This window comes from Lagopus leucura, unplaced genomic scaffold, assembly GCF_019238085.1.
Source record: "Lagopus leucura isolate 7727_CA_CO unplaced genomic scaffold, USGS_WTPT01 Super-Scaffold_100024, whole genome shotgun sequence".
Taxonomy (NCBI): Eukaryota; Metazoa; Chordata; class Aves; order Galliformes; family Phasianidae; genus Lagopus; species Lagopus leucura.
In genome coordinates, this window is record NW_024962276.1 from 3,370,536 (window position 1) to 3,395,662 (window position 25,127).

Sequence of the window (25,127 nt, forward strand, 5' to 3'; positions counted from 1 at the left end):
GAGCATTCAGACCAAGGCTGGTTGATCAAGAAGCTTTCTTCAATTTTATCTTTGGAGGACAACCCAAAAGAGATATTCAAGTCAGCAGCAACTCAGATCCAGTGCTTTAAAACTCCAAGCGCTAAGTGATGGGAACAAGGATTTAAATCCAGAAGATTTAAAACTGGATTTTAAACTAGCAGAGATTATTTCACTCCAGAATCTTACCAACATTCCAAAACTTCCTCTCCCATTCTTAGGTAGTGATATATCCTCTGGATAGAGCCTGATTATCAAAGAAGATGTACATGTACTTTACTGTACATAACCTGGACATATCTACCTTTGCTGCTGTTTCCTTCTTCAGCTGTTCTTCCAGAGTGTTCTTTGTTTCCTGCAGACTCTCCAGCTGCTGTAGGCTTTCCTGTGAAGAACTTTCTAACTATATAATTAAGAACAAAGCAAAACGATTAACCAAAATTTCTGGCACTTCCATTTCTCACCTTCCACTCAGGAAGTCTATGTGCCTCTCCAGGGATTCAGAAATGAACCTAAGCAATACTTCTAAGGATACAGAAAGCACAATCTGTTTTTCTCTCTTTTTTTTTTTCAGAGCTGGAGAGAAGTAGCCAAAGCTAATGTTTTGGTTATTAATTAGGTAACCTAATGTTAGCAAGAAATTAGCCAAATTAATCTTTAGGTTACAGATTAATAAACAGACAAAACACCTTTTAAGTACCAGACCTATAAAAGTATGAAGTCAGACTCTGGCACTAATTCAGCAATTCTACCCTTCAGAGTTCCAGAAATGACCCAATGTATTTCCTTTGAAATGGTTACAGAAGAGGTTTATAACACAGCTGTATGTACACTCTTAGTTGCTGCTGAGGGTTGCAATACATTGAGAGCATCCAGTACGTCAGTGCTGTTAGTAAGAAAATTTTCAAGTGCCTGTAATGGTGTTCCCTCCTACAGAAGGTTTATGTACATCAGTCCTCCACCATCCCACAAGCAAATAGAGATGAAAGAACAAGAACGTGGCATATTTTAGTCTCCCTAGTTCAGCTCTCTTTCTCTCCCAGTGGCAGGCAGACTAAACACAAATATATATTTATTACTGATATGTCTAAGGCAGTTGGGAAAAAAAGGTAATTTTCTCAGATATTAAGTGGGCAATGTCAAACACCAAAACAGTGCTGCTTTCAAAGTCCTGACAGAACTAGCAGAAAAAAACAATTCTATTTTCTTTGTTTAAACACATGTAAAAACCCTACAGTGAAAGGGCTCCTTACCTGTTCTTTCTCTGCTTTTATTCTTTCCAGTTCAGCTTTTAAACTGGAAATGGAAGCTGAAAAACAACAATATTAAAGCTTGAATGCAAGAAAAATCGCATCTTCAATTACCCATTTTGAGACTTTTACCCCTGCTCACCGATTTCCTCTTTGCAATTCTCTATTTCCAGCTGTAGAGTTTCTTCTATGTTCTCTTTCAAATATTGTTCAGCTTGAATCTGTTCTTTTAAGAATAAAATCTCTGCCTTAAGTTTCTCCTCAAGGTGATCTGCTGCTGTCCTCACACTAATGATGTCTTCACGATATTTTAAAATCAGCTCCCGGAGCTCCTGAATCAACGATGAGCAAGGAGTTGTGTTATGATTGTCAGATATGCAAAGTACCATGTCTCTATCAAGTTGTGCTACCCCAACGTTTGCTCCACCACAGCAGATCTTGCACCCAGCAAGATATTACAACAGAACTACAGTGAGTTTACTTGGTCATGGTAAATGAAAAGCTTGTAAAGATGCTTGTCTCCATAGGGTTATTTATTGCCTGCTCCCCTGCCTTTCGGTCCCTACTCCAACCCATCTTTTAAGCTTGGTGTGCTCAAGTTGTGAGTGAGTGGACATAGACAGGATATCTCTTGCTTTTTCAAGGCTCATGATTATCACTGGCTTAAACCTTAATGCCTAGGCAGAAAATAAAACAATGGACTTAATTTAGTGAATCAACACTTGCAATGGAACCGTGGTGATTGAGGGGTTTGCAGATTAAGAAGTAAGTAGCTGTTGGGTCAGAATAACAGAAATTATATTCTGAAGCACATTCATAACACAGCTCACAATCACCAGTGGGAATCAGATAAATGGTTCTGTACATCATAGAATATCGGGTTCTAATCCAGAATATTGTTCAGCATACTGCTTTGAGGCAGCTTTTGGATAAAGAAGCATCTTCCAGTGACAAGTCACACGTGGTGTTTGTGTTAATGATTTAAAAATGTTTTACCTCTGCTGCTTCTGGTAGAATGAAATCTTCAGCTTGTTGCAAAGACACATGTAAGCTATGTTTTCCTTGAAGACTTTCATTATCTTTCTGCAGTCTCACCAACTCTTCTGAAACCTGCTCCCTTGACTGCGTCAGGACAGCCTTCCAATAAAAGGAAAAGCATAAGTTCTCACTTAGGATCATGTTCAGATCTCTTCATGCCCTACTTAATATCACTGCTTTCAAAAGTCTGGTGGATTTTTTGTAAAAGAACAGAAACAAATGGTTTTGTGGATCAAAATTATCAATCCCCTCTGCTGCCTGGCTTACGCATTAGAAATAAAGGCAGATGAAAAGAAGCAAGCAGTAAACACAGGACTGACAGATTTCCCAGTTTTCTTCCATATTTATCCATTAGCTAGCTGTGCTCATGCAGAAAATACATTTCAGGAACTGCCAGAGCTGTTTATTAAAGTCATGTAACAGCTCTGCTGTAAGCTCAGGTTATTAACCTTAAACACTCAACCTGAAATTTCCAGCGGTGGGAGGCTGCCTCCTATGCCTTCTAACGTCAAACAGCTCATCCTTTGCAAAGAACAAGTATTAAGAAAACATAGTTTTGCCTGCATTACAAAATAAATAAATCCAGTGAAATTTTTTGAGAGGAATCATAGCTCAGATGTTTTTGTATGAGTATTGTAGGTGGACACTTCTGAAAAGGAAACGCAGATCAATACGTTCTCTGAATCTCCTGCATCTCCAGTAGGCACTACCTCACACTGAACACCAAACAGAACGTATCTACAAGTGATATCCTGCAGGATGCCAGAAATGCAATACTAAGATTGAGAGGAAGGAATCTTTCCTCCTAGCACTGCTGCATAAGGAAGGAGAAAAGAAGAAGCCTGATTCCAATACAGAAGGGAATTGATTGGTTTAAGGAAGTCAGACTTCATTCTACCCTAGAAAATGAGGTCCTATTCCTGTCCCCTGGCATAATTCCTACGTGAGACTCAAAATAGTTTTTAAAAAGTAAGCTCCCAGACATACCACTTTCTGGGTGTTAGGGCTGATATTTTAAGTCTGACCTGCTAAAACACTGAGCATTCATCTCAAGCTGAAGAAAGTCTACTTCGTCTTCAGATTTGAGGTGAAATGGGATATTAAATATACATGAAAGGTAAGAAAAATAGTTGTCTAGTAAGCTTGATATTCATCTATGTGCCTACACATTTGATTTGTGATAGACTAGCCTCAGAGACTGTATCAGTGCTCACATGGTCAGTATTTTTACGTGTTATAACACAGAGCACTCCCTAGCCAGACTTGGGCAGTCTTTTACAAGCACTCTGAGACCCAGAGGTTAGACAAACAGTGTCATTCAAGTGATCTCTTGGTTTAAGCTGTCTTACCATTTGCTCCTGCACGCTTCTCTTTGCTTGAGAAAACGCCTGCTGCAGCTCATTGAGGAAATTCTCTGACTTCTGACATTTAACCATTAGCAAAGAGATCTTAAAAAAACAAAAACACACAAGAAAAAACCCACAATCAAACAAAAATAAACACATACAGAGATATAAAGCATGGAACAGATTTTGAAGAACAACATTCTGAAGTTCCCTGTTACAATTGCTAACATATGCTTTGCCATTTCAAACTAACCCACTAAAATTGATCTTGTTAATTGCTTTCTCAGTAAAGTGATGTCACATTTCTTTTCTTCTTTTTCAGCTAACCCCAGAAATGGTCATCTTTGCTGCCTTTGCAGCAGGTAGTTCACCCAAGAACAACAGAAGACAAGAAAGAGTTGTTGTTACACACTATTGAATAACGTCTCTTGATTCCTACCAGCTTCTTTACAAAATGCTTGTACCTGATTAGAGGAGTCTTCAGCACTTTGTTTCATATACTCCTCCAGTTCCTGTTTATCTTTCATTGTTTTTTCCAGCTGGTCATTAGCCTGCCTCAGCATCACCTGCAGCTTTTTCACCTATGTTATTAGAACAAAATAATTTTCCATAAATCTGGGGAGTACTCATTCTCTGAACAGAAATATAGCTTGTCCATCCCACCCCAAGCAATAAAACCAATCCCTCAAAATACTATGCAACACAGAAGTTCTGCTGTTCCAAAAAAACTGTGCATCACTGACTACACCTATAAAGAAAAAGGACATCAAACAGCTCTGGAGCACTGCTGTGTAATAACTTCAATCACTTATTCCAAAGCAGAATGTGACTCACACCTTCTGTACAAATCTGAAATTTGTTCTTCACTATATGGCAAGAAACAAACCTTTTCCAGTACTTTACAGTCATTTTATGCTGCTAGGATGAAGTCCTCTCATTTTTCCTTTACTATTAAAAATTCTTGCAGTATCAAAGATAATAGAATTTAATGCATGAAAAACATTTTAAAATATAAATTATGAAAGACATTGAATTCAGCATGAGCACAACATCTTTTTATAGAACAGTGCCTCTAAGACATGATTTTGTAGCACTGAGTAAAATGGTTTTCTGTGGTAAATATTTAAGAAATACACTGACTGGTTTGTTGTCATGAACATCATATAACAAATTATTGTCATGGTAATAAAATTACATACGTTATCTGGATTTCAAGTATGCTGGCATTGTTCAAGATAAAAGCAACAAATAAAACAGCAAATGGCTCATTGTTGCATGCTATAACTCCTACAGCTATCAAAATCTTGCTACAGGTAGAAAAGAAATCCTACCTGGTCTCTTGTTTCAGCCTCCTGAATCTGGATACCTTGCAACTGCTTCTCATAATTCGAGCACATATCGCAGCGCCTACCCAGCTTGTTCCCTGCATTCTGCACCTGGAGAACAGAGTTGTCACCTGCCACAAGGGCTACAAACTTCTTCAGGGAATGCAGGAGTGGTACAAACTCTCAGATGTGTTGTGTGTTCATAAAATGTTACCGGTAAGAGTCAGCAGCAGAATCATGTAACAGCAAGAATAAGTTGTGGTAGAAATACAAGATAATGTAAAGCAGCTGCTGTGCATCATCTCTTCCTGGCACAAACCCTACTACTAGCACAAGAGCAGTAAGCCAGGACATGCAAGAATTCATTGGGTCATTTAGAGCATCCTTTTGAAACAGACCATATAACTACCTGGGTAGAAACAGACATTTCAGAGAAGAGACTTTTATTTATTTAGTTTCAGACTCTTCCCCACTACACTCAATATCGGAGACCAAATAACAGCTAAAATAATAGTTGGGAAAGAAGAAAGTGAAAGAAAAGTTTAAAACAAACAACAAAACAACAAACAGTAGGGGGGAAAAAGTGTCCAGGTGTGCAGCAAACAAACAGAGTTTGCCAGCCATGATGGGTACGAAGGGGAGTTTTCTTCAAGTTCTAACTGCAGTGAGGGCTGCACTGAAGGCTCATTTGTATTTGTTGCTCCATATGCCTCCCACACAGAGCAGCAGCTGCATGCCCCCTGCCTGTCCTCCTGCCTCCAGAAATAAGTGGGAAACAGGGTGTTTCTTCTCCAAATTCTACAAAAGGGTTGGAGTGAAATGTCATCCAAATGTCAGCAGGGCATGTAATACTCAAGAGTAGAGGACTGCAGCAAAACAGATTCTTCCTCTAGGTATTACAAAGTAGTAGCAAGACAAAACCCAGCAATTTTACAATAGGTTTGCAAAGATCTTTTAAGTTATGATTTACCTATAAGTTGAATTCAGGAAGCTGAGGAAATAAAATATCATCACTGCTTCACCTCATCCCTCATCTGTCCTTTGCTTGTTTTTTTCCCACCTGCACTCTGTCCTCCACTTCCCTAGCACCTTGGTCGTGCCTTTACCCATTTCTGACTTCTCTTTGCCTCCCTTTTTCCCCCTGAAGCATTACTTCTTTGGCCTCTCTTTGGAAACAGTAAGCACAGGAGCCACACAATGCTCTTTTCAGCAGGAAGCCAAATGCAGGCTTTAAACTGGCATCATACAAAGCTGCTGTAAAACTGACAGGCAGAACACCCAGAAGCACCAGTTTCCTTGGTCACCCATACTGAAGCTGGCATAGCATTAACACTAATCTGTTGCTTGTTGCTCTCATAACTGGTTTTTAATGATGCAAGTCCCTGACAATGTTATGAAGCTCCCTTTGTACTAGATGTGTGTGCTATGCATATCTTGGTTGCTCATTTCTAAATCGCACTCCGCGCATAATCCTCAGTAAATATCCTCAGCATAACAAAAGATCCTCTTGTTAATCTTCGGCCCTCCCTAGCCATCCCCAGCTCCCTCCACACATGATATCAACAGCTGCTTCTGCAAGACCCTCCCCTAAATACACTGCATCAAATAAAGCTGACTTGCTTGACTTGGGCACATGAACGTGGCCCATCAATGCTCCTTATGTTAAGTGTGCTTAACCTATAGAAATATTCCGGGAGAAAAAAGTGAATAGCTACGTATGATGCCACATATTTCCTGACTGCAAGTAAAGCACATCCAGGAGAACTGAGCAACCTTTTCCCACGGGCAGCCCACAACACACAGCCTCCTGCCACGCGTGGAATGCTCACAGCAGAGGCACGGTGGGCACTCACCTCTTTCTGCAGCAGATTCCACTCTGTCTCACTCACCAAGCGGTAACCGCTAGGAGACACGTACGCGCTTTCAACTCCCTGTGTAACACTGGAAAGCAGTGAAGCAGTCTCTTCTTGCTCTGGTGTCATTGCTTTGATTGCTTTCTCCTGATCTTTGGTTAACATAAACCCACTAGGCATTTGCAGAGACCCAAGGGAAGCTGTATCATAGTTCTCAGACACTGAATCTGCTCCAACAAGTGGTCCAAAATCTGACTCATCCAGGTTCCCAGCAGATTTTGCTTTGTTGTTGTATCCTAAAGCTTTGGACTGTAAAGATCCAGATGTCCCTAGACTGTCTGTCGACTGTGCTCTTCGTAGTCCATCTTTAAACATATCGTTTTCTGATTTGTTGAATGATTCACCAGAAGACAGAAGCAAGTCAGCATCCAACGAATGGACTGAGCTGTGGGTGCTATTTAAATGCACCTGTAATTGAAAAATAAGGAAGAAGTTACGTACTCCACTCTAGAAGCATGGTACAAGTAGAAATGCTGGACACCAAATATAAGGCGCATTAAAAGGAGGCTTAAATTGGCTTTAGTAAAAGCATCTGATGGCTAAACTAAAGACTGCAGAAAAAAAGAATACAGAACTGAAATGTACCAGCCACCATTAAAGAAAAATAATCTTCTGTTAACAGAGTGCTTTTGTAAGAATCTGTCTTCCTGCCAGCTCCCTTACAAGGAGACTGTCACCTTACATCTTCTAGTATTTGAAACAAGGCACTTCTTCCACTAACAGAGATACAACCTGCAGCATCACTTCCAGAACTGTAATCCAAAGAACAGAGAAACAGTGCATGGATTGCACTTTCAGAACTATGCTTGGATGTCTGCTCAACTTTAAAAAAAAAATTAACATCAATGTAAAAGCAAGCAAAGAATGATGTATTTAAAATGTACTTCATGCTGACAAGTGAATATTTCTCTTGTATCTCTTTCTTCTGCTTAAGGAGTCTGACAAAATATTGCAAAAGAAATAAGTTCTTGGTTTTTTGTTTTTTAATGCTATATTTAAAGTCTCATTTTCACATAAAATAAACTGAAAAGGAATGAGGCAAAGATTAAGTAGAAAAGCATCCTGGGGAATGTCAATAACAAAAGCCACAGTAGCTTTTATACTTTTTTATACAGGTCCTGTGACCTGTATAAGGAACATTAAGTCTCTTGATCTATTTTTATTTATTTGTAGCACTGAAAAGACACCAGCAATGCTTTATTTAAAAAGCAGGAGACTGTTTTCAAAACATCTTCAATACTGTACACTTCTGCTTTGCCATTAGGCAAGTAAAGAAAGTAACACTGAAAATAAGTCTCTTTAGAAAAATATTAGATTCCATAATAGCTCCAACACAGACTAGCAAAATGGATAAGCAAGCAAAACACAGCGGAAGAGGAGAAATAACTGCCCACTCTGACATCTGCTTCCAAGCTCCAACCTGTGTGCTCAGTGGTCCTTCTGCTTCACAAGTGAAAACCTTAAGCAAATCTCAAATGCAATTTCAGCTTGTCCTAGAACACCATTTCCTACAACACCAAAAGCACCAGCTAACGAACCACATCCAGCATTATCACTTGTTCTGGCTGTGCAGTGAAGCTACGAACACAACTCAGGTGGCTTCAGCAAAAACCTGGTGCTGAGCCTCCATTCCTGGCTTGACTGACAAAAACTTATTTTTGCCTGCTGAACAGATTTGGCCCAATCCCCAGCTTGCACAGTTGGATACATCTGGATATAAAATAGATAGATAGATAGATAGATAGATAGATAGATAGATAACACACAGACTTGCACACGTGCTATTTTGCACACGCTAAAGTAAATGACTTAATTTGCCATCAGTGACCTCACAGTTGTCTAACCAGTGTAAATTTAGTACAGAATTCAAGAAATAAGTTAGCAAATCAGCTGCAAAATGCTTGGTTCCTGTTCAGATTTAACTGGTTTAATGCTGAAAATTCAGGTGTTTTAGGAGGTGGCTGTAAATCCCCAAAGAGTTTAACAGCAGTTAACACCCAGAATGCAGAAGGTAGATACAGTTTCTAACACAACTCTCAGATGATTTTAAAGAATCATTTTCCAATTTTCATTAAAATTTATGTATTCAAGTGCAGCTCAAAAGGTTTTTTTATTGCTTAGTATGAATTATAAGAGATGGAGAACAAAGGGCACAGAGGGTATTTGTATTTGTAATCATCACCATGAGGAATGAACAAGTACATGAAGCTGCTCTGAATTGCTTTACCTCTTCATTAGAGAACTGGGTAAGGGATTCCTCGTGGGCTAAAGAACACGAAGCTTTCGTTTCATCATCTGAATCTTTCTGTTTCTGCTCCTTTCTTTTGCTAAGTCTCTGCTGATCATCTTCTTCCTGGAAATCAATTGACAAAAAATGAATTTATATAAGCAAGGTTCAGCTTTACTTGAGTTGTCATTAGCTTTCATCATAAACTGTTACAAAGAAAGGCAGCAATAGAATGGGGTTTTGGTTTTGCTTTTTTCTCACATTCTTTGTTGTTGTTGTTAAAATCCCAGTAGTTACCTCTTCAGGGGGTTCTTTTGGTTAAAAGTCACTTAGTGTTCATACCACAAGGCAAACAAACTCACTTAAAGTATATTTATTTTAAATAGTGGACAATTGTTGCTTAGTTGAACAATTTTAATCAAATAATGCAATATTTAGAACAAATTTCCTGTTACGGGAATTACCAAATAAGCAGCTCTCACAGCTCTTACACTGTTATTGTACAGAACCTGGTAACACGCACTAAGTGCATCCCTAAAGATCACACAGACCTTCAAACCAAGCATGAAAATAAGTGCCTCGATGACACTAAGCATTGCAATATGACAAAAAAAATCAAACAAAGACACCATAGGAAACAAAATCAAAATACTAATACACAGTGTGAGAGAACTAAAAAAACCCAACAAACTCACACCCCAAAACCCACAAAAACCTAGACAGAAGTGAACCTCCTATCTTAGCACCTGTAACACCTTAACAATTTTTTTTATGCCACAGATGACAGTTTCTTCCTCCAAGATCAACTTTTGGATATTATTACCTATTCACTTAACAATATTAGCAACGTTACTTTAAAGGCTACTACAGATACTAGTATTGAAATATTCAAACACACTGAGTGTTTCTGTTACAATCATCAGCTGTCATTCAAATGGAGAACTTCTATTTCAACTGTCAGCTGTCATTTTTTGGAAACACACATCAATAACTTTTTCCTCCAATATATGTTTTCTATACCTGTTACACTAAATTTACAGTAATGAAAAAAGAAGAAAGAGAGAAAAAAGAAAACAAGACAAGCAGAGACTGACCTGATCTTTTTTTTTCAGTTCTTCAACCTGTCGGAGCTGCTCAGAGGTCAGCACAATCTCCATACGTTGCATGTCTCTCATCAGCAAACGCTGGGACTCCAAGAACTGGTCATTGGCTTTTTGCCATGTGTGTTTCAACTGGTTGTGCTGTTGTCGCTCTTGCTCTAAGAGATGGCAGACTATTCAAGAACAGAAAGAATCATTCTGAACCAGAATTCTTTAATGACTCCTCCTGAGTGAGGCATTCTCATAAACAGAGGTAATTATTGTTGTAATAAAAAACAATATGGCTTTGTTCAACAACCACTAAGGATGAAATAAGAATTTTTCTTAATTCCTGTATCAAGTTTGAGAAAAAGAATGCATTACTGACAACTTTAAGATTTCCCAGTTAGAAAACTAATGCCTTCACTTCAATCATGGGCTCTAATATTCTCCTTTTTAATGCTGATATTAAAAGATTGTCTAATTCCCTATTTATTTCAACAGAAAATTCTGTTTTTCATGTGATTCTGCTTCCTCCGGGCATTTCCACATCCATTCTACCACAAGGCATTCAGAACTGAGATATTCCAGGGAGACATATCCCCAGATTACATTACAGAAATAATGCTCATAATTCTACACAAATAAAGGACACCAAAATCACTTTAGTAAGAATAAAGCTTGCAATACTACGAGAACCTAAGACAAATTCAACAGCATCTCTAGATAGAGTAAATGGGATTTATGAAGGAGAGAACTGATAAGAGGACTCCAAAGTCAACACTTTCATAAACAGTCCACAAGCTTTCACATTTCTAAATAACTCTCCCCTATGCCCTCTATTTATTTATTTACAGTCCAACTCATATAAGAAATCAGAAGAGAAGTAACAGACATATTGGTGGATTGTTTTTGTTGGGTTTTTTTTGCATCCTTAGAGTCCAAGAGTCAAAAGGATTATCATTAGACAGGCACCTTCATGCAGTTCTTTCCGCAGCTTCTCTGCATCTTCTTGCAGGACAGATTTTTGCGTGTTGAGAACAGCCACGTACATCTCTAAGTCTGTCCTACAGGACTTCTCGGCCTCCAGATAATGGTTCAGTTCTTTAACCTCAATAAAAAAAGTGAAATACACAATCTCAGTGAAGTAATGGTTGGAGGCTCTCCCTTTTGGTTAGAAGTCAGGGTCACATGTTTGGGTATCAGAAAGCTGCTGAGGACAGCAGTTCATTTCTGGAAATCAAAGGCTCTCAGCTCTCGGTGTTGAAGCAGCATTTGCAGGGTGTTGTGTTTTGGTTTTTTTTTCCCCTGAATGAATTATTCATTAGAATTCCACTAAATCAAACTTTTAAGGAACTTCACTAAGGTTTCTATAGTTAGATCACAATAGTGGCAGCACCAAAAAGTGGTAAAGAGGCACACATCTAAGCGCAGACAATTAAGTAATCCTTCAGTCAGCACTGATAAACCAACAGCTACACAATATGTCTGGTTTGGGGTTTCACACTCAAAAGAAGATGTGGAGACGATCTAAAATGGAGCAGTTAGAGAACCTAACTATAAGACAGTTGGGGAATGGGCAAGAAAAAAACCTAAGCAACATTCAAATCCATGCGAGTCTGCAGAAGAGAAAGGAAAATCTGTTCACAGAGGATGGGATGAAAACCAAAACCAATTACAACAAAGTGCAAAGCACTTGTATTTCTGGAGTGCCATTTTATTTGCTGAAATCATGCAGTCATGTCTAAGCAGGGATAACACACACGTAATCCAACCTTGAAAACAGAAAGACAGGGAAATGCCTATAGGCAAAATGTGGTATTTGTGCTACAGGACAAAAAAAAAGTATTGTGCATGAAGAGCTTCACAATGCACACTTTTATTTCTTACAAAATTTGCCGTTATTTATCTGCATCAAACAAGCATGATGCAAGACTCAGATTGGGACGTGGTTACAATTCTATCTTACCTTTGATGCTTCTAACTCCTTTATTTTTTCTTCAGCTTCTATCAACTTCTCCTTTAATGCTGCAATCTCTTTCTCCATAGGCATCACAACTGAACGAAGCTTCTCAGCATCTTCTTGGGCCTGAAATTAACACAAGTTATGAATAACCCATTAGCAACTAAATTTCAAATCCATGCATGGATTGGGCCATCGATATCTGATCGAAATCCATCACTCTCAATACTTGCAGGAAAATTCAGGGGCCATGCATTTCAGAATGCTTACCCTTGGTGTTATTAAAGGCCTAACAGACCTGCAGCATGTTGCCTCATGGCACACGTGAAGAAACTGATCACAAGAACTTCAGGGTGAGTTACTGAAGTTACTGACCATTCATTTACTTATGAAATGAAGTAACACATAATGCAGCTTTGTTCTGTTTTGGAAGATTACTTTTCAACATTAAGTTACTACTGATGCAGCATCAATTTGTGGTGTTAGCATACTAAGTATTTAAAAATCATATACAGCCAATCTATCAAAAACATTTCCATGACATAAATAACAGTTCTGAAAAGATCAAAGCAGGGCAACAGAATGAGAAGATTAATAAGCCAGGAAGAATTTAACCTGATTAAGGTTGACTTTATGCACGGAGACTGAGAACGCTCAGATTTTCTCTATTTGCTACTAGAGGAATTCACAGCAATGGATGGGGGGGGAAGAAAAGGGTGTCCCAAAACTGAACCTTGAAAAGCTGACACTTAGCCTGATCAAACGTGACAAGTGCTAGACGAAAACAGTCATGCCTTGTTTTAAATCTAGGCTAAAATGTAGGTTTCTTAGCCTATTCACTGGATTTTCATTTTCTGGTAAGCTTATTGATGACTGCATCCTACACAAGACTTCCAAGAGCAGATCAGACAAGAAAAAAATGTTAATAGTATAAAAATAAATTAGTATTATAATATATAGAAATGCTACCAGGTCCTTGGACTACAAAAGGCTGTCAAGAAAATCTATAGGCAAAACATGATTTTCTTCATGCTGTACTCACTTCTGCTGTATTTTATCAGTGCAGAAAGAGTACAAATAAAGTCTTTGAGGAAACATGGGGAAATCACATGTCCCAGTGAATTCAATACTGGGGGCATGTGACAGTCACATGTACACACAGCCCCACGCTGGCAGCCAGCAAATCATCAGTCACACTTTTTGAACAGATGGGAGAAGGAGTCCAGCTTCAAGTATTGCTTTATAATTCATTTATTCTATCAGTTCTGTTTATTTAAACCTATCTATAGCAGGACATGGATAGCCCCTATCTTTAGGGCTGTTGAATAAGCCGCTCCCTATTATTCATGATGGCTGCAAGAACACTCCATCGCCAGTCTGACTTCACACTGCTTTACGGTGTTACAGTTAATGGATTTCCTCTGCTGTTTAAAAAGGATCTTATAACCAAACAGAACACATCTGAACTGAGATATCACTGAGCCAAGAAGGTTAGAAGCTGGTGAATATCCTGGACTGCAACATGATACCTGTGATCTTGTATCTGCTCTTCCAATTCCTCTCAGCTCACCCAGCACTGTCAATGCAAGACATCAAGATGGTTTTCTGCTAGTTTTAAGAATAACTGGATTTTGTATGCTGGTACATGATCTAATACACAGACTATTATTATTACTATTATTATTATTATTATTAATTGTGATGTTTGGAGATTCTTTAGAAATGAAGATTAAAATATTTTTTAAAAACTCTTCCCAAGTTCATGCCTTGAGATAAAATAAATCTATCTTTTTAACACACAATATGAAGAGAGAGGATGAATTCATCTCTGTTAGACAGAAATACCATTTTGTATGAGGAATTGATTACTAGTCATCAAGCACAAAATCCCCAATGATGGAGAAAATTCTTCCTTTCTCACTGAGAGCTGTGGCATGAATATTCATTATTTTGATACCCAACCACAGCTTTTTGTGGGCTTGGGACTTGCTTGTTTGGTTTTTGGTGAAATTCAATGTCCTTTTCCTAATTTTGATCTTACTCTCAGTCTCCTCGAGGAAAAATGGTGCAGGTTTAGAGAGGAAGAACATTAAAAAACCCATGGAAAGCAGTTTAAGCAATTATTTCAAGCTGCACTCTGGAGACAGATTTCCCCACCCCTCGTGTTACATCAAGTACATGTTCCTCTGCTTTACAGACCTATAAAGCTTTTCAAGCTCATATTGATCACCAACTGATAAGTCAATCAGACTTCCCAGAGGATCACAAGTAAAATTGATTTCCACTTGAAAGAAGTACAGCTGAAGACTGTATTTATCTGCTATCCTAAACTTTTAAATGCAAACTGGACAACAACAAAGCTACTAAGCTTAGGAGAGCTGCTCCATATCTGAGCAACTTGCAGCTCCAACTCTTACATGATCACTGAGTCCAGATGGGAAATAAGTCAGACCTCTGCACTATGAAATTTGCATTATCTTTTTTTGTAAGGGATCCATCACACTGATCAAATTCTCATCCTCCCCTTGCAGTTTCTGCCAAAATTCTTTTTCTCAGCAGGGCTGAAACCAACTCTAAAACAAACAAACAAAAAAGCTATGCCCTAAAAATCCAACAGCAGTAATTCTGTAGACAGAACAGCATCAAATAGGCTTTACTCAAACCCCCATCTTTATAAATCAAGGACTACATAAAGAAGAGTCACTAAATACCAAGCAGAAAATATCCAACAAAAACTATCAAGATTCATGAATCTCGTTTATAAGTCTCAGAAAATAAATTCCAATTGAGACCCTAATACTGATTGCTTTTTACAATATAGACCTAGTAGAATTCTAATTAACATACAACGTTTGTGATATTCAGTGCTCTGTTTCTTTGCTGACAGAAAGCAGAAATGTGGAAATGCAGTGACGTGGCATATTATCAGATATTAGCCTACTCTTTTCTTTATCCAATACAAGATCATTTGTTGCATAAAAAAAAGTCTTAGAATACCTTGAAGCCTTTTGAGAAGATGAATTCACTCAACCAAAAGTATTTAATCATACTATATGTAAGATTCCAAACCTGATCCATTAGGACAAGTTCAATCTCCTTCCCGCCTGAAAAACTTCAAATGCAACAAAAAATCAACATACTCAACACAAGGCACTTCAAGTTACTTCTGTGGACTGTTCCAAGGCACAGAATTTTGAATCTTGAAGTTGTGAAGCACGAAGAATGGGCTGAAAGTTGGCAGAACCAAGCTATTTACAGCAGGGTCTAGCAACAAACACATGGGTAACAACACAAATCCATCAAACAAAAGCTGGTGAGCTCGATTTCAACATACCTTTTTCATTTCATTTTCGAGATTTTCCTCCTCTTGGCCTTCAGACAGTCGTCTCCTTAACTCTGCTATTTCTCGCTCCACGTTTTCGCGATACTGATTCCACTGAGCTCGTTCCTGTTCCATCCTGTGATGATACTGGAGCTCATAGTCACGAACAGTCTCTATAAAACATTATTTCTAAAACTTAATTTCAATGTAAGTTAAAAATAAAGCTTTATTAACTTCAGTTCCAACCAGCCAATGGTTTCTCAGACTTAACTGAAACTGTAACAACAGTGAAGTCTCTCTTGCCCTCTCCTCCCTTTGACTCTTATCCCAAAAAACAACCACAGAAGCAAAAGATCCAAAGGAACCACATTTCAGTTTGGGCCGCTGCTATAACACAAACAAGCTGCCAAACTGTGTGATCCCTAATTTCCAAAGAGCACACATGTTTAACATCCTGTTCAGCAACACATTTTGTACCTTCAAGCACATCAACAAGACGAGCTACCAAACCCATGCTTCTTTGTTCTAAAATGCAAAGAAACAACTAGAACTTCTCAAACCCTCCATTTCCCTATTATTATTACTACCCTTCAGGTAAGAAGCTGTCTTTATATATATACAGCAGCTGGCACAACAGAGCCTTGATTTAAGTTCATGTACATATGTATAACATAAATAAATAGAAATTTGTCTATTCAATATGCATGAAGATTTGTGTTCTCTTGAGGAAAAGCATTATAAAAAGATGGAAACAACGCCTACAGACAGCAGGCTGTAGGCTCAGGATATTGTGATCTTCAAGAAAGCAGCCATTTATGGCAACAGTCTGTCCCCAGTTTACATCCTGCATTTTATTCCTTGCACATAGTTTGTTTCAGGAAGAACAGCTGTGCAACATGCAAACATAATACAGAATAGCTCAGGAGCATCAACAAAAACAGAAACAAAACACAGCACCCCACAAGTGAAAAAGAGCAACACATCCAGTAACTAGCCTGGGGAGGAGTCTATGTTATACTACTGGAGGAACACAACTGTCTGACAGCAGAGCTGTGTTCACATAGAACAGAGGAAAATTATGCTGTCAACTTGAAGCTGTTTTCAGTCTTGTCAAGTTATGCATACTATGCGTATCTTCAAGAAGAATCTTCTAACGAAGTATTTTCAGTTCCTCAGAATTTTTTTGTATATATATGGGAGTTCCCACGGCCATGATCCCTTCCAAATTCTATTCCCATATTCACAGAAAAGAAGAACCAAGCACTTTTTGACAAGAGTAGGAGTGAAGCTCGATTCTTCTGTATTCTAGTTGTGCCAAACCATAGGAAGCAGCTATCCATATCACATGCAAGAGCAAGCACGAATCACACTGAAAGTATACTCAAGAGGCATCTGATCTTAGCAGCAGCAGCTTGTCTGGTTGTAAGTTACCTTTCATAATAGCTTGTAGTGAAGCTACTTCCTCTTGCCACTGTCTCTTCACCTCATCAATAGCTTCCTGCTTTGTATTCTCAGATACTGTAGCTATAGCTTTGATGTTTTCCATCTCAGCATGAGCTTCCATAAGTTGCGTCCGCAATTGTCCCAGATCATCTTGGGCTGCCTGCAGCACTGCATTTTGTCTTTTTAGGTCCTCTGAAAAGAAGTATTATTTCCAGTTAGCTTGATTAATAAATTCAGCGTGAAGAGTATTGATAGTGATTATGACAAAGAGCAATGCACTAATGAGGGGTGAGGGAAGTGTTGATATTAAAGCAACCAGCCATAACAAGTAAACAAGTGTTAGCAGGTATCTTCAGGGAACATATTTCCTTGAATTCATTTGTCTTTGCCCTTTATTAAAGAAAAAGTGGCTTTTTCCTTACTGATGTAGCCACGAAATGGACACTGTAGATACAACCAATGAATCAGCATGCGTGATGAAAATGAACCACGCTTTTAACTAGTTTGGTATTATTCAGTTATGATGAAGATTAAAGATAAGATCCACAGACAGGAAGACAGTTCTTCCCTCATTCTTGACACCAACTTGTTCTGAATTTGTATAAAACATTTCATATTCTAGAATAGAAATGCTCTGTTAACACTGCCTGGAGCCCACATAGGAAAACTACACAGCTTAATTCGCTTTTTACCATACCTGCACTAAAACTAAGTTTCTCCTAGAGAAAGTAATACATTCAACTGAAATTATTTCATGCCTACATAGCCTATGTCAACAGCAATCACTTTTAGCAGAAATCCCTGGCAAGCATACAACAAGCACCAAGCTGTCTGCATGTATTTCCCTCAGTACCAGCAGTCTAATCCTTGTGTGTTTAGGAAAAAGCAATAAAAAAAAAAAAAAAAGAATCCTGAGGCATTTATATAATTTATATTATTTAGGTTTTAAGTGATAATATTAAGGATAGGCTGCCACAGTCCCTGTGTACATTTAGGAAAGGGTTTAGAGAACAGGGAAAAAAAATAAGCTTTGGGGGAAAAAGAAAACAAGAAGAGAAACTGCTTGTATATTCTTCTCTGGTATTCTTCCACTTTGGTACATGTGGTTTTTTTTCTAATTATAATTTATTTTTATTTTCTATTTTTTGACTGTTCTGAGAAAACAATTATTGCTGATCTCATCACCAGTGTCTTGTATCTTAAATTTCCTTTCATGCAGCTGCTAGAAACACAAAGAAACAGGCCTTCTGCATGATCTGATCTTCATTATGCTTGTTGTATTTCTACTCTCATAAGCTTAGACAAGCAGCTGCAATATTAATGTATTATTTTTTGATTTTCCTTTCATATGTTAAGGACAGAAGGATCATCAGAATTAGAAGTAAATCAATTTGGCTCCCAGAACAGCAACTATTTATACTCTCTAAGTCTTCATTGGCTATTTGAGCTCACATGGTTCAACGTTATTGGAATAAATGCCCTTGGCTAGTATTAAAACTTTAACGTTTGTCTGCTTGCATTCTAGCTCAGATGGAAATTAATACATTAAAAAAAGCTGGCCACAAAGTACAAACAGCACACATCTAGACTACTTCTGTCTACTTTCCACTTAACTTGCTGTTCAGACAGAATGAGCACGCTGTGACTTCAAAAAGTTTGTATTAAGATGCAGCGCTGGTGTTCCCATGTTTACAGCAAGGTGCTCTGCTGAATCCTACCCATGAAGGTGAATCTTCACATTCATTTTAAAAATTCATTCTTGGAAGCTGAATGGCCATCAACAGAATCTTACTTTCTGCACAGATCTTGCATTCCCACTACATATTTCTCTTTAAAAGACTTAGTGCCATTTTTTCCATTTTTGGCAAATCAGAAACAATGTGTTATCTCCTAATGGGCATGCAAGTCAATTACCTCAACTATCCTAATCTTAAAATCCTAGTTAGGGTTACCCTCCAGCAAACTGAGAAACAGAAAGCAAGCAGTGTGCACAGACAAATGAGGAATAGTAGCTGGCATAACAGAAGTTAGTTTTCACCTAGGGATTATTTACAGCTAAAGTTTCATTACACATTAAAATAATTCAGATAATTGAGAACTTACCTTCCTTTGCCAAGTACAGCTCCTTAAATTTCGCTCTCTTTTGATTAAATTCTTGCTCAAGTTGCTGCTTTGTGCGCAAAAATTCTGCGTTGACCTTTTCCAATTCTGCTACCCGTTGTAGAAGAGCAACTAAAAATAAAACAGAAGATAAGGTACGTCACTAACAGTTATAGCATCCCATTCTGCAAACTGAAGGCTCTGGGCTCATGGTTTTTAGAGTAGCTTTATAAATTAGCTCAGCTGTTATACCACAACCTATCAGAACAAGCAGTCAGAGTTCTTTGAGTACCAAGGGAAGATAAGTCCTGGACTTCAGCACCAAACTGCAGTAGGATTCCACACACACAGAGGAGTATGGCAGTGAATTCAAACAAATCACTTGCCCTTAGAAAATCACACTTCTGTAAATACATTGAAGCAAGAAACAGGGAAAAAATATACCCCAAAAAATCAGTGGCAGAATGATCGCTATTGGTGCTTTTTCACAAGACATTGGGAAGTTAGCCACCACGCACAGGAGCAGCACGTGGAGGTGGAGCAGCAAATTACAGCATTCTCAAAGGCTGAGGTCAAAGAAAAGCAATGACAGTTGTTGACCTAACAGTTACAGAAGAACAAAGCAAAAAAAAAGTCATGAGGTAGAATAAGATGCTGTAAGCTCTCTTGTCTTCAGTACTGCAGAGGGAATAGTATGAAGTTCACACAACACGTAATAATTGTTACAATGAGACCACTACTGAAATAAATGTACAATACCATTGAATCCTGCTATGGTATCCCACAGGATAAGAAGCACAGCAACCAACATATAATATTGATCTTTATGTGCAACGTTAAGCACTTTGCACCTTAAGAAGTACAGGTCTCATTTAGGTGCCAGGGGGTTTCCTACTGCACACTTCAGAATTCAATTTCAAAACAGAAACAAGAGGCAGATGAGCTCAAATAAATCCCACCTGGATGCTGCGGTGCTCTGAGCAAATAACACTCCTCTAAGCAGTTCTCTATCTGTTCTACAAAAGCAATTCATGGATGTGTTCCAAATCTGTCTGTAGGAAAGCTGAATCACTTCATTTCAGTTATAGCCTTTACGCAGCACTAGACACAGACTAGATACACAAAATGCTGATCAATCACACGTGCTTACGTATCCCACCCAAATCACTTCCCACCAAAAGCAAGTAGTGAATGAAAACACAGCATAAAGGCTACACAGCTTCATCAGCATCACTGAGACCTGTGCTCTGCTGGCAGCAGATCCAGAGCAGCAAAATGCTGGATGCTGAATGCCACCAAGACAGTATGAATTATGTTTGGTTTTAGTACCAGATGACTTACAGTAAGTGCAGACATGAACAAAAGGATGTTTTAAAAGCACTGGTATGTTTTACTGACTGCTGGTTACGAGGGCTTGTGCTGTTATAAAATACAGTACTTAAATAATCTACTTGACTCCATGTCAGACATAGGTATGTGTAGCTTCCATTCTGCAAAGCCAACTGCACAGGAGTGCTCTCTGGAAAATGAAACCTGGACAAAAGACAGCTCACTGAGATCAAGGCTTCTCATGAGCTCAGAAAGTGGGTGGATCTAACCAGGATAGAAACAGCACACGTGGAGCCAGGCCCAGGCAGCAAAAGTGCTTCCCAAGGCTAGAGATTTACCTTTGCTCTCTTGCTGCAGTCACCTGAAGGGAAGGGTTGGCTTGTGTTTCCTTGCCTATATCCCTTCCATCTTCCTTCTGCAGTGAGCAGTGCTACTGCTCACATCAGAAAGCAAACCTGAGTTGTGCAGAGCACCCAAATTACATTACTTTCCAAGATGAGAGTTGCTACTGCTGAGGGTGGAGGGCAGAGCACACGGCAAGAACAGAAACCTCATTGGCTTTAAGCAGGGGCAGTGGTGAGTTCAGCCTTCTGAAATCCTCCCACACAAACTGAGAGGCATGGCATAGTCATCACAAAGGAAATGGAAATTAAACCTCAAACGTTCAAATTTTTACAGTGCTGCCCTTCCCTACAGCCTGACGGATAGTTGTAAAAGAAAGAAATGAATAACCTCAGCACAGCAGTGCTTTGGCTGCTGCCAAAACCATCCGCAGCATTGAGAAAAGCAAGCAGTGAAACAGGAGACCTGCAGGCCACACATCAGCACAGCGGGGTAACTAACATCAAACTCCATATCTGAATAGAAGGAATAAAGCAGTTCCACCACCTGTAGGCAGTATGCAGCTAAGGACAGATCTTGCCATTCCCCACAACAGTGTTATCCACATTTCACTAACATGAGACGTGTGCTTAGGGACAGTAAATTATATAATGTGCCAATCCCCTGAAATGAACATGCATAAAGAGAAAAGGTTTCTTTTCTAAGACATCACAACAACTCCCTTCTTTCTACCACATAGAAATGCTTATATTTTCACAAGATGGTTTCTCTGTAGGTACAATTTGTATGACAGCAACACAGATAGTTTACTTTCTAAAAGAGCCCAAATGCAAATTGTCATATGCAGGTGACCACAGGCTGAATTACATGGATTAAAGCCTGTCTGAAACACCCTGACGGCAGGAAATGGATATTCATAGATTTTCACTTAGGCTGTTACCAACTGCAGGTGAACTCCTGGTCTGAATTGCGGTTCACTTCACTCTAGTCCTGTAACAGAGCTGAGAAAGAAAAGTTAATTCCCTTTGCAGACTGACTTGGTTAAAACGGAAAAAAAAGGCACCCAAACCACCAACAACCATTCATTTCAGAACAAGCATTCACTAATTTGCCCTAGTCACTGTGCCTGTGCTCCCATTTCGACACACATAACGTCAGCTACCAATGTTTAATGATACCAGGGAAGTACCTAATAAACACAGCGCGGCGTATGGCCGGCTCTGGTGGAGCTGTGCCCAGCTGAAACAGGATCTGCTGCTACACACAAGATCCAACTCAGCAAGGAACATGCTGTATCTCACAGGAGCAGGAGAATGGAATACCTAATATGGACCCTATCTCATTAAGAAACAAACAAAAACCTAAAGACCCCATTTCACAACTCCTGAACTAGCACTGAGAAGAGCTTAACTTAAAATTCACAGGTCAAACTGAAAAATCAAGCAAGCAAATGAGAAGTCATTTTGCCCAACCATTAGCTACAAATAAGGCTTTCTTCAGAGTATCAGGTATGACTGATGACAGGGTCATACATGCCAATTAAACTATTAATGAACAACATGGATGTTGCATTGATACTTTGAGTCAGAAGCAGGGATCACCATCTCTGGTTAATGCTGAGTGTGCTGCATTATGTGGCTTAACAGGCAGAAGAACTCAAAAGAAGGGCAGAAAAATTCACTTAAGAGTGGAGTCTTCAATGTACAAGAAGTCTGTGAGACCAGTGAAATACACACTGAAAACAGAGTGAAAACAGAGAAAGCCTTCTCCTAAACCAGTACACAGAAAAAAAATTCAATTTAAGGAAAATACATGAATGAACACACATTTCTTATCTGTTACTTAAGTGCTGCTCCACAAACCAGCTCCCAAAAGGATTCATTTTATCCATGACAAAGTTTCCAGTTGCACAAACACGTAGTGACCATCCCAGAATTAAAGACAGACAAAGCTGATTATCGGTACGTTTATTTTCGAGTCCCAGGTCTATTTATAAAATTAATGCCACAAAACTTTCCACTTGATATTTAAAGTATCAAACGTGACATCAAGAACTCAGACCTACATTAGCTGGAATCTGAAAAGCAGATCAGACACAGGCTGTATGTCTGGCAAATATTTAGGAGACAAAAGTCACCCGTGTCATTTTCTACCTCTTCCTTTTCCTGCTGGGGCAGCCCTATCTTTTTTATTTTTTCCATGTATGGAAGAAGAAAACAAAAGCACTTATGCATCAAAGGGAGGAGAAAACAAGGGTTCTCTGAATTACATAATTAATGCTGTGTACTTAGATAGCTTTAACAACCAAGCAGCATTTGGTATGATATCGCAGAACCCCACACAGCTGTTTCTATGACCATCTTCACACCATTTCAATTGAGCTGCACTGCACAGGTGCACCTCTGAAGATCCAGTTCACCATCCAGCAGCTGGGGCAGCTCCACGCAGCGCAACACCATTGGGGCAGCACCAAAGCCACATCTGGCCCTGCTGCATCCAGCACTGCAGACATAAAGCAGGCAGAGGAACACAGAAGCATTTCTGATATCCACGTACCAAGAATGTCGCTTGGTACTTGTTAGTACACAATATGCTGTCCTGTATCTTTGATGTGCAATCACTGTTACCAAAATTATCCTGTAATATATTTACATAGTGAATTGTAAGAAGGAAAGAAAAGCAAAGATAGTGTTTTCCTTTCCCCATTTTTTCCCACTACCACTTCCCGCTTTTTTCCCCTTCCTATTGCACACACAACATGTTAACTACTTCCTTGCTTTGTTATTGCCTCCCTCGCCTTTTTCCTCAGACACAAAACCAGGCAGCTGCTGCTCTGTTGCCCAGATCCGGCTCCCTGATGTCCACCCTATGCTGAGTGAATGGGACTCACGCTTTACCCCTCCCAGCTCGATAAGCCCACTTCACACAGTGACTAATGCTCACCTCTTCCACACATTTAGTCATTCTGGCCCCAGGTAACTTCAGTTTAACTTCAGGTTTACGCTTAGTTGAACACTGCTTAAATTAGAATGCAGTGGAACAGTGGTCACTCACATCAACTATCAGGGGAATGCAGTTATTTACATACATTCACGTGGACAGAAATGGGCTTGAATTTCTTCTCTAGTAATTTATCTTTCATTTGCTAAAATCACCTTCTTCTCCCATGGGCATTCCCCTTCTGCCATCACAGTCTGACCTGCCACACATTGCTCATCACAGAAGCAGGTTCTACTAGCGCTCTTTTTCAAGCATATCAACCCCACTCTGCCCATTGATTAAGTGACAATTAAAACAGGGCAGCAGTGGATCAATCACAGTGCTGGAAACGTAAAATAGACAGCAAGATAGATGGTAACCTAAAGAAATTACTTTGGCTGTATATGGTCATGCTACTGCAATCAAAAGTAAATCTTGGCAATGTTGGCAGGCTTCAGTGCAGATCTGAAAGTCCCAAAAGTCAACAGCAAGTGAGCCACATTTTAGTGAACAGAAACACTGAATCCATCTGTAGACACAAAATGGAAAGGTGAGTTATTAATCTTACTGCAATCACAAGCATTTTCCCTGTTCTCTGTGCTTCTTATAAAAATGAAAAATTGCTGAAGCAAGGGGAATAACTGTACGTTATAAGAGAACCAATTTTGGTTCTCTGCAAAAATAAAACTCAATGATTCCTTGGGTTTATGGAGGGTCTGTTTACTCTGCAGGCTGTGTACATTTACTCTGACTAGTCACTGCTCGAGCAAACAGGAGCGTGGTGATGGTAGCACAGAACACAGCGAAGGTTAAGCACCCAAGTGGTGTTCAGGCTTCCCTACAAAGTTTCACAGGTTGTGCTGAGCACCAGTGCTGCCATGTCTGCACCACTGTCAGCTTAAAGCTTGCCTGGATCTACATACCCTGCAGTCACTGTCCTTCCTGATTCCTTTGGCAAAGCTTTTCAAGCATTTAATAGAGTATCTAAGCTGAAACAACACAACTGTCAGACATGTCAGCACACACGAGTGCTTTCACCACTCCTTTTATTTCATCAGTCAGTCCTGCCTCATCACCTGGTAAACTAAACAGTCTCCATACAACTATTATAAGCATACACACAGGAGATGCTCCCTCAGCCCACAAACAAGACCTCCAGCAGTGCCATCCACTCCCCTACCTGAGCACTTCAAAGCCAGGTAGCTCCATCCTTCTTGACTGAAGTAACAGTGAAGTTATGAATGAGTCGTGCTCTTCATGCTGGAACTCTACTGCCAAGCTTTTCTGCACTCCCAGATCTAATCATCACTTGTATAAAACAGCCATCAAATCCCAAACAGGATAAAACTACTTCATGTGGCAATTACATTCAACACTAAGGTTTCCAGAGTATCTTACCTTGGTAAGAAAAACAAAATGTCAACAGTGGATAATGTCTGCTTTTATAAACAAG

The 25,127-nt window shown here is 39.2% G+C and overlaps 1 protein-coding gene across 4 annotated transcripts in view; it reads right to left on the bottom strand.

Moving 5' to 3' along the window:
- RABEP1 (rabaptin, RAB GTPase binding effector protein 1) overlaps nucleotides 1-25,127 on the bottom strand; it is a 44,141-nt gene that overhangs the window by 6,633 nt on the left and 12,381 nt on the right. For 2 of the 4 annotated variants that reach the window (XM_042879624.1, XM_042879627.1), the window contains exons 2-16: nucleotides 19,028-19,156; nucleotides 16,913-17,116; nucleotides 15,494-15,654; nucleotides 12,166-12,285; nucleotides 11,172-11,307; nucleotides 10,212-10,390; nucleotides 9,118-9,243; nucleotides 6,831-7,298; nucleotides 4,984-5,088; nucleotides 4,117-4,233; nucleotides 3,656-3,754; nucleotides 2,265-2,405; nucleotides 1,411-1,600; nucleotides 1,272-1,327; nucleotides 323-421 (exon numbers count right to left, since the gene is read on the bottom strand). In XM_042879624.1, the coding sequence (XP_042735558.1) occupies nucleotides 323-421; nucleotides 1,272-1,327; nucleotides 1,411-1,600; nucleotides 2,265-2,405; nucleotides 3,656-3,754; nucleotides 4,117-4,233; nucleotides 4,984-5,088; nucleotides 6,831-7,298; nucleotides 9,118-9,243; nucleotides 10,212-10,390; nucleotides 11,172-11,307; nucleotides 12,166-12,285; nucleotides 15,494-15,654; nucleotides 16,913-17,116; nucleotides 19,028-19,156 (2,330 nt within the window). The remainder of the gene's footprint in view (nucleotides 1-322; nucleotides 422-1,271; nucleotides 1,328-1,410; nucleotides 1,601-2,264; nucleotides 2,406-3,655; nucleotides 3,755-4,116; nucleotides 4,234-4,983; nucleotides 5,089-6,830; nucleotides 7,299-9,117; nucleotides 9,244-10,211; nucleotides 10,391-11,171; nucleotides 11,308-12,165; nucleotides 12,286-15,493; nucleotides 15,655-16,912; nucleotides 17,117-19,027; nucleotides 19,157-25,127) is intronic. The other 2 variants (XM_042879625.1, XM_042879626.1) reach the window with 2 other exon arrangements.